The 9841-nt window shown below is 51.7% G+C and overlaps 2 protein-coding genes across 2 annotated transcripts; both read right to left on the reverse strand.

Moving 5' to 3' along the window:
* Window positions 1-777: 777 nt before the first annotated feature.
* LOC128903273 (olfactory receptor 14J1-like) lies at window positions 778-9196 on the reverse strand (the record flags this gene model as incomplete). The annotated part of the gene is made up of 2 exons (XM_054187289.1): window positions 778-786; window positions 8735-9196. Coding segments are annotated over 2 exons (471 nt in total), but the record flags the coding sequence as incomplete, so codon positions are not given.
* Window positions 9197-9199: 3 nt separating this feature from the next.
* Window positions 9200-9577, reverse strand: LOC128903324 (olfactory receptor 14I1-like; the record flags this gene model as incomplete). Its single annotated transcript, XM_054187339.1, has 1 exon — window positions 9200-9577. A coding segment is annotated over exon 1 (378 nt), but the record flags the coding sequence as incomplete, so codon positions are not given.
* Window positions 9578-9841: the final 264 nt, after the last annotated feature.

Genomic DNA, 9841 nt, shown 5'->3' on the forward strand with positions numbered 1-9841 from the left:
CAGGAGGGCTGAGGGGGACAGAGCCCTGAGGGCTGCCGGGGTACTTTGCCAGGGAGATGTCTCCCCACCCTTGAGCACACCTGTCCCATGCGGTTCCAGCACGGTGGGGCCATTGGACCGTTAATGGGGCATCAGGGCCCGCCTTCCCATTGCTCTCCAGTTTCCCATCCCCTTACTCCTCGCTCAGTCACATCCCTCTAAACTCCCCAGGTGCTGCTTTGAGCTTCAGGCAGTTGGAAGAATGCCCTGGTCTTTCGGCAGGCTGATAATCTCTTCAGCCTAATCCTTCCATGTGTTTATATCTGTCATATCCCATCCATCTCTCTCCCATACTTGGAGTGAGGTTATTCCTTTTGGTTGGTGACCCTCGCTGGAGGAGGTTCACCAGGTTGAAGAAGCCCATGTCCCTCATCGTCCCCAGACAGGGCTTATGCGCTAAGCCCCAATCCTCAAAACTAAGAAATTCCAACTGAACTCAAGAAAACAGGTTTTGGCATCAAGAACCCTGGCACGGGCTGCCCTGAGAGGCTGTGGAGTGTCCTGTCGTGGAGATACTAAAAACCAACCTGGACATCTTCTTAAGTGACCTGCTCTGGCTGACTCCCTCTAGGGCAGCAGGAATGAACTAGACGATCTCCAAAGATCCCTTTCAATCTACATGATTCTGTGAGGACATGGCAGTCCAGCAACATCTAGGGTAGATGCTTGTGAGGTCCCTTCTGCCTGAGAACCCAACAGGCCAGCAGCAGGCCAAGGCCTGGCGTGTTGATTGTGAGGTCACCGCTGCTATAACAGCAGGAACCTGGCGGCAGGCCAACCCCCGGCTCAAGGCTGGGTTCAGTGCCTACGAGGTCATTTCTCCATGAGTACCTGACAGGCCAGCAGCAGGCACGTGGTGTGGATGTTGGTTATGAGGTCAGTGCTGCCACAATCTCTGATAGGCCAGAAGCAGGCAGATATTGATTTGGAGGTCACTTCTGCCTGAGTCCTTGATAGCCCCGCAGCAGGCAAATGGCCTGAATGCCAGTTGTGAGGCTGCTGCTGCCTGAGGACCTGAGAGACCATGAGCAAGCTCGTGGGTGTTTGAAGCCCTGTGTTCCAGAGCACCCCTTAGGCCAGCAGGTTGAAGACCAGGCTTGGTTCTTGTGAGGCCCCAAGTATGGGACATGGCAGCAGCATGCGTATGAATGCAACACACAGTATGGGACACGCCAGCATGTATGGAACACACCAGCAGCTAGAGGTCGCTTGTGGGATCACTGCTGCTTGGGCACATGATTATCCAGCAGCAGGCTCATGACTGGGGTCTGTGTTTGTGAAGTCATTTCCTTCTGAATACCTTTGTAGGCCAAAATGAGGCTTGTGGCTGTGTTTGGAGCCTGTGTGGTCTCTTCATCTTGGAAACTTTCTGGACTCTAACATAGGTGGTGGGACATCCACACTAATGGTCCCAAGGCTTCTTCCAGCTTTTACTTTCTGAGCAGTGAAATGTCTTGGGATTTCTCTTCCATGGGTTGAGGTTTCTGGGCTCACTGGTAGGGCGTCCAACAAAGCTAAGATGCCTGGGCGTGAAGAGTGAAATATTTATTAATATACAAACAGTGATTTAACAAAATTAGTAGTGAACGCGACAGTGTTTTATGGGATGTGATGACAAGGTACACTTGATTCTTTATTGCATAGAGGACAGGGTCGGACAAGCTGTCAGGGAGACCCTCCCGTTGAGTCATGAGGCTCAACTTGCTTTCTAAACTCCTTCTCGGAGAGGAGTCTGCCTGAGGCTGGATCCAATGCTAGTCCCAGCCTTGGTTAATGGTTTATGTCTAAAGGATTATATATGTGCAATCAATCCTTTCTATCACTTAGCTAAGATTTCACAGTTTAACGTTCTATTAATCACCTACCGAGAATCTGTTGTGGCAAGGAATCTCTCGACGTCTAGGAGGAGAACCTTAAGCGAGCATCCCTGCTCAAGGGGAGACCCTGGCGTGCAGCCCACTGCCGTGCAGGAGAGCTCCAAGCACTCTTGGGCTGTCCACTATTTATAGAGTAAGAGAATTGACCTACAGTCATATTCGCATGGGAACAAAATATCTAGGCCCCCACTCCAGACAGTGTGTTGGCTGTGTTGCCAGCCATCCCCCAAAGTCCAGGTGACACTCATCACACCTCCCACTGATGGTTATGGCTTGAGCAGGAGCTGGGGAGGGGCAGAAGCGGGAGAGCGCAGCGCCACAAGATGCGGCACACAGGGATGTGGTTTAGTGGTGGACCTGGCAGGGTTGGGTTTACAGTTGGACACAATGATGTTAAAGATCCTTTCCAACATAGATGATTCCATGAGTCTGTGATTGTTTTGAGCCTCAGGACTCTGCTTCCTCCTCGCCCCTTCTCTGGGAGGCCAGGAGGTGTCACAGAATTTTCCTGCACTTGGCATTGCTCCCCCTCACATCCCTCTGCCCCAGGAAGAGCCCTGGGCCACAAGTGAGGGACAGGATCTGCCTTGCCAGGGCCTGGGGCTGAGGGCTTGGCCTTTCTGCTGCATCAAACCAACCAAGGGTTTCTTCAGCATTACAGCCACCTGCACTCTGCCTTTGCCCACCTGCAATCACAGCCTCCAATTTTCTGCTCTAACGAGTCCCTGGGGAGGCTTTGTCAGGAATGGCCCTCAGTGGGGCTCATTAATGCTTCCAGGTACTTGGAGTTTGACTTCTGATTTCTTGAGCACTCTGTTCAACCTTCTCTCAGTATCTGAGGTCTGTGGACTCAGCAGCAAATACCCCATGGGGCTCATTAAAAGACAGAAAGCCTTAACAAGCTTCTCTTTTTGTAATTTTCTTCAAGACTTGTACAGCTAATTGGAGAGGTTTCATAGTGTAATGAAGTAGGAAGATTTCAAAATGCATCTGATAAAAATGATCTTTTCTGTTAAAGGATATATTTTATTACTTTTCACTTTGCAGAAGAGGTGATAGAAGCATTCTCTGATTGATATTGGTGCAGAGTGTTTCCTCAGGAAGTCTGGACACCTAGGTAAAGCAGTCCCTTGATGTCCATCGCTGGATGGACAGCCTTGCCCCTCACCTCCCCAACCTCACCATTTCTGACATTGCCCACCTGGGACTTGCATCACTGCTCCTTGCATCAGACTTCTCCACTGGTCTCTGCAGCTGCAGGTTACAGTTCCATTGCACCATCTCCCACCTGAGCCCCTTAGAGACCTGGCTGCACCCAGGCACAGGAGAATTTTCCCCATTCTTCAGAAAAGAAAAGTAAAGCACAATCAGTTTTCATAAACAATAAATGATATTCTGTAATCATATGCTAAGTACAAGCTACCACTAATGAAGTTGATTTCTACAAGGGATAAACTTAGGTAGTTAGATAAAAAATGATAGATATAAACATAATTAAAGAGCTGGCTAAGGAGGCAATTAGACTGTTGAGAGACAGTCAGGCTGTTCAGTCCCTGAAGGTGAAAGCAGCAGCGTGGGCGAGAGGTACCTGGATGAACAAAGAGTAAATGGAGAAGAAAACTGAAGAATTACGGAAAGGGCCTTTGCCTAGACAGTCTGGATCTGAAAAGGTGACTTTAGAAATGGTCACTGTATCAGGACAAGTAGACAAAAAATTAGAGAAGCTAACTGCACTGTGTAACAGGGAGAATAGTTGTAATGGCGTCACAGGGAAGATCAATATTTCTTTGGAATATCCTTTCTGAGAGGTTATGGGATTGGCAGAGGTCTCTTGTGAGAGAGGACAAGCAAGTGGTGCACCCATCTTTGGAAGAATCCAACACTGCACCCCAGGGAACCAGAGGCTGCACAGGCTCACATCGGTGAGGAGCGGGCCATCAGCTGGAGTCCTCTTGGGTGACATTTGTGGGCACCAACAGCAGAACGTGTCCAAAACCCATCAGCATGGACTTACCAAGGGTCAATCATGCCTCGCCAACCTGACTGCCTTCACGATGTAGTAACTGCATTTGTGCATGAGGGCACTCTTGCCACGTTTGTCAATAGCAATAAACTCGGAGGATCATTTGTTTACCAATTAATTTACCAATTACTGCCATGGGCAAAACAGACCCAACTTGGGAAAATTCATTAAATGTATTTCCAATTGATTGTAACAGAATAGGACAGTGAGAAATAAAACACAATTCAAAACACCTTCCCCCCTCCCTCCCTCCCTTCTTCCCAGGCTCAACTTCATTCCTAACTCTTCTACCTTTGCCCCGAGTGGCACAGGGGGGTTGTGGAATGGGAGTTGCCGTCAGTTCATAACCCTTCGTTTCTGACCTTGCCCAAATGTGGGTCCTTCCCACTGACTGCAGTTCTCCACAAACTGCTCCAGCGTGGATCCTTTCCACAGGGTACAGTCCTTCAGGCGTGGACTGCTGCAGTGTGGGTCCCCCACAGGCCACAGGTCCTGCTGCAAAACCTGCTCCAGCATGGGCTCCTCTCCTTGGGCAGCAGGTCCTGCCAGGAGCCTGCTCCACCGGGGTCCTCCATGGGCTGCTGGTCTACCGCTCCTAAAGGAAAAAGGCCAGCCCAGCACGGCTTCTCTTCTGGACCAGACCACAAGAAGTCCCGGAGGATGGCTGTTTCCTATGCCCGTGGGACTTGAGAAAACTCAGAAGACTCCAGTGTTTTGGGTATTGCTGAACAGAGTTTGCATGGTGTCAAGGCCTTCTCTGTTTCTTCGTTCTGCTCCCTCCAGTGAGTAGGTGGGAGGTGAGAAAGAAGTTGAGAGGGGACCCAGCCAGGACCGCTGATCCAAACTGACCAGAGGCATATTCCATACCATATGACCTCATGCTCAGGAATAAAAGCTTGAGGCACAGGAGGAAGATGGTGGGGTTTTTTATTGTTTAAGGAGTCTGCTCCTTGGAGACTGGCTGGGCATTAGTCTGCTTGTGGGAGGTGTTGAGTGATGGTCTCCGTTTCACTTGTTGAGGTTTTTTTTAATCTCTTCTCTTCACCAGTTAAATTGTTATGTTGACCCCAAACTTTTCACACTTTATTTCTTCCTTGTCCCACTTGTGAAGGGGGAAGAAAGTGTGAGCGACTGTGTGGCTGCTGGGCTATTGGCTATTGGCCATGGTCAACACATCACAGCAAGGAAGATTGTGATAGCTGGGAGCGAGTTCAGCGGTTGGCCACCAAGATGCTTAGGGGCTGAAGGGGAAGGGCCTTCTTTAGCCTGGAGAAGGGAAGGTCTTGGGAAGCTCATAGCAGCCTGTGTGTCCCTATGGGGACATTTTCAGGGCCATGGAGCCAGGCTTGTGACAGTGGTGCTTGGCAGGAGGTTAATAGACAATGGTCAGATGTTGAAATAAGGAAGGTTCAGGACAAAGAAAATGAAAATCTTTTTCTCTGTGGGGGCATCCAAGCATTGCAGGAGGTTTCCCAGTGACATTGTGCCATCTCTGTCCTTGGATGTTTTCCATCTCCTACGGGATAAAGCCTTGAGCAACATTTGACCAGCATTGGTCATGCCTTGAGGCATTTGACCAGCTTCCTGAACAAAGCTATCAGTATGCCATGCCTCCTGAGATTCCTGGGAGCAGCCACTTTCTTGTCTTTCTTGTTCTTCTACAAACTTCTCCACATCTCCAGACCAAGTGGTGATTTAGGCTGTAAAGAGAATGGAAACAAAGCCTCTGGCTTGGTTACTATCAACTTAATTGCTAAAAGAGAGTGAGATGGAGGGATCTCAGAGCTTCCAGATTCCTGTGGAAGGTTGAAGGCCTCCAAGAAAGGAGTTGAAAATAAGAGTGTTGAACTAGCCTAGCCTTTAAATCACTTCACATGGGATGCTTCGGCTTCCCACTTTCAGTCATTGGCACCCAGAAACCTCACATGCTTTTCTTCCTCTCCTCCCCAAACCTGACCAAGTGACATGAAGAAAGAAAGCAGAAAGGCCCTAGGCCCCTGTGAATCAGCTGGGGTCTGGCACTTGGAGGGCCGCTCAGTGAATGGCAGTTCTTTCGTGGTCCACCCGATAAAGAATCAAGCTGGGAAGTCAGCCTGCAAGAGCAAACCAACAAGGTCCATGGACAGGCAAGGCTGTGTCTGGAGAACCTTTACACCTACAGCGTAGATCAAGCTGGGGCTGAGCCTCAGGCCTGGGCTTAAAGGGGATCCTGAGCTGAGGGACAGAGGGGTGGGAGGAGGCCCCAGGTGAAGCTGCTCAGGGCCATGAAGGCCTGTGGATGTTTTCAGGGCCCTGACATGGTTTCCATGGGAGCCCACCTGCCAGTGCCCTCAGTAGGCCTCCTTCCCTACTGTCCAGGGCCTGTGCTCTGCTCCTCTCCTTCCCTGTTCCCCTGGAGATCTGGGAGACCACCATTTGATGGTCACTACAGCCAAGGCTGAGACTGGTCTTCACATCTCTGACCAGCTCTGCCTCTTGGCAGTACCAGCTCCACTTGTGCATCAGTGTGGCCCATTTGGCAGCTGTGCTAAGAACCATCAGCATGGACTTACCATGGGTAAATCAAAGAAAAAGGAAGCCTACAGAAGGTGGAAGCAAGGACAGGTAGCCTGGGAGGAATACAGAGAAATTGTCCAAGCAGCCATGGATCATGTCAGGAGAGCCAAAGCCCAGAGAGAGTCAAATCTGGCCAGAGGCATCAAGGGCAACAAGAAAGCCGAATAAAGAACACGGACTTCACAGTATCCAAGTGCTGTTGTGTAGAGTTCTTTGTTTCAACACCAAGCTGTGTGAAGCAGTTGACAAGCTGGAGGGATGGGATGCGATCCAGAAGGACCTGGACAGGCTTGAGAGATGGGCCTGTGTGGACCTCATGAAGTTCAACCAGGCCAGGTGCAAGGTCCTGCACGTGGGTCGGGGCAATCCCAGGCACAAATACAGGCTGGGTGGAGAATGGCTTGAGAGCAGCCCTGAGGAGAGGGACTTGGGTGTGCTGGTGGATGAGAAGCTCAACGTGAGCCAGCAACGTGCACTCGCAGCCTGCTCCGGTGTGGGTCCCCCACAGGCCACACTTCCTGCCAGAAACCCTGCAGAGGCATGCTGGAGTGGATGGCAGGTGGACACAAAACGATGGATGAGATTCCCACAACGAGAGTAAAAGCTGCAGTCCCCAAGGCCAGAGAGAAACAGGCCTTGGCTGCGCAGCCCTGGCAGGAGAGGGGTTTGCTGTCCCAGGTTACTCTGAAGCACTGTGGGACCTATGGCAGAGGTGGAGCTGATCTGCAAGAAGGACAAGCTGCTGCTGAGAAAGTCCCTGGGGGAGGACACCTTGTGATCTAGGCACACTGTGGGCATCATGCTGGGGGCTGACTGGCTAGATAGTGGCTCTGCAGAGAAGGACCTTGGGGTCCTGGAGGACAAACAGCTGAGCATGAGCCAGCAATGCACCACCATGACAAAGGCCAACAGCCTCCTGGGCTGCATCAGGAAAAGCATTGCTGGCAGATGGAGGGAGGTGACCTTCCCCTCTCCTTGGCACTGGTGAGGCCACACCTGGAGTGCCCACACCCTGCACACTCACACAACTTAGCTCTACACTGACATTTTCCTCTCCCAGGCTTTTACCAGCCCATCCCAGCTGTTCCTCATCTCTCTCCAGAGCCCTTGCCCTCTCCTCTGCCCAGCCAAGCACAGCTGCCCAGTCTGGGCTGGTCCCACAGCAGTGCCCACCACAGTTGCTGCAGAGCTCTCGGCACTCACTCCACAGCCCCAGCTCCTCTGAAGGGCACACAGCCCCTGGGGGGCAGACAAGGAGCTCAGCCTCCCCATCAGCCCCAGGCTAGTGCTGGCCTCAAGGCAATGAGGAAAACAGGCTAGTCACTCTCTGCCTCTCCTGATAGCCTTTTGAGGTGACCCCCAACCCTGAGTGAATTTGCCCCCTCCTCTGCTCACATCAGCCCCGCTCCCCAGGACAGCACGACATTCCTTGGCCCTGAGGGTCCTCTGGCAGCTCCCACACCTCTCCAGCCTCCCTTTCCCACGCCTACCGGATCCACACTGACTTTCTGGGCATTGCAGAGTCCTTGTTTGTGCATACCTCAGTTTAGTGTTTTGCTTGTGGGGGACTTCACCTCTGTGGATGTTTCATCTCCTGTGTCTTCATTCACTCCCAGCTCAGGGCACGTGGTGAGTCCCCATCCTCTCCTCACACGTCCAAATTCATTTCCATAGAGCCTGCTGTATGCCATAAGTCCTGACACATGTGAAGCAGCCTGAGGAGGTAATCGGGAGCTCATGCACCATCTCCACTACCACTGGAGACAAGAAGAGAGCCTTTCAAACCAGAACATTTGGTCCACGGAACCCAATAGTACAGTGAGCTTAACCCCAAACACAGGGAGAACACAGGGAGAAGAGACTCTTTGAAAGACCAGTTCGTTGGACGTTTTATTGGCAGCACCTTTGGAGGAAGCACCTAGCATCCAGGCACTGCACCTGGGAGATGCCTTTTTCTTGAAGAGCTGCTATTAGGCAGGTCACCTTTGACACAGTGTTGTGCAAGGCTCAGACACAACTGGAACAAACCTCAAGACAAGTGGTACAAACCCAGAAAATTATACAGAAGCAGGATGACTGCAAGAGAAAAAAGCAGGCTTATTGCCTAACAGAAAGTCTAGAAAACATGCGGAGAAGGGGAGACAATTTATTAATGGTGAAACAACGTCCATTGAGCCAGTTTCCATAGGGCATCCTTGAGCTCCTGGTTCCTCATGCTGTAGATGAGGGGGTTCAGTACTGGAGGCACCAATGAGTACAGGACTGCCACCACCAGGTCTAGAGCTGGGGAGGAGATGGAGGGGGGCTTGAGGTGGGCAAACACGGCAGTGCTGAGAAACAGGGAGACCACGGCCAGGTGAGGGAGGCAGGTGGAAAAGGCTTTGTGCCGTCCCTGCTCAGAGGGGATCCTCAGCACGGCCCTGAAGATCTGCACATAGGACAGCACGATGAAAACAAAACAACCAAAGCCTAAACAGACACTAACCACAAGAAGCCCAACTTCCCTGAGGTAGGAGTGTGAGCAGGAGAGCTTGAGGATCTGGGGGATTTCACAGAAGAACTGGTCCAGGGCATTGCCCTGGCAGAGGGGTAGGGAAAATGTATTGGCCGTGTGCAGGAGAGCATTGAGAAACCCACTGCCCCAGGCAGCTGCTGCCATGTGGACACAAGCTCTGCTGCCCAGGAGGGTCCCGTAGTGCAGGGGTTTGCAGATGGCAACGTAGCGGTCATAGGACATGACGGTGAGAAGAAAATACTCAGCTGACATGAAAAAGAAAAAGAATAAGAGCTGGGCCACACATCCTGTGTAGGAGATGTCCCTGGTGCCCCACAGGGAATTGGCCATAGATTTGGGGACAGTGGTGGAGATGCAGCCCAGGTCGAGGAGGGAGAGGTTGAGGAGGAAGAAGTACATGGGGGTGTGGAGGCGGTGGTCACAGGCGATGGTGGTGATGATGTGGCCGTTGCCCAGGAGGGCAGCCAGGTAGATGCCCAGGAAGAGCCCGAAGTGCAAGAGCTGCAGCTCCCGTGTGTCTGCGAATGCCAGGAGGAGGAACTGGGTGATGGAGCTGCTGTTGGACATTTTTGTCCTCTGCACATGGGACCTGTTCAAAGAAGAGACAAAAGTCTATTCAGTTTCTCAGAAAAACTTCTGAAAGTTCCTCTCCCCTTTCAAGCAGACCTTTGGCAGGTCCCTTTCATGAGCTGTGGTTGGTGCTGGCTGAGGGTGCCGCTGGGAGCAGGGGGCTCTGCAGGATTCAGTCCTGCCTACAGCAATTGGTCGATAGGAAGACGGGGTGATCTTAGCCTACATCCACTTTTGATATCGAAGAGCTTTCCAGCATTG

Source organism: Rissa tridactyla, unplaced genomic scaffold (assembly GCF_028500815.1).
Source record: "Rissa tridactyla isolate bRisTri1 unplaced genomic scaffold, bRisTri1.patW.cur.20221130 scaffold_29, whole genome shotgun sequence".
In the NCBI taxonomy this organism is placed as follows: domain Eukaryota; kingdom Metazoa; phylum Chordata; class Aves; order Charadriiformes; family Laridae; genus Rissa; species Rissa tridactyla.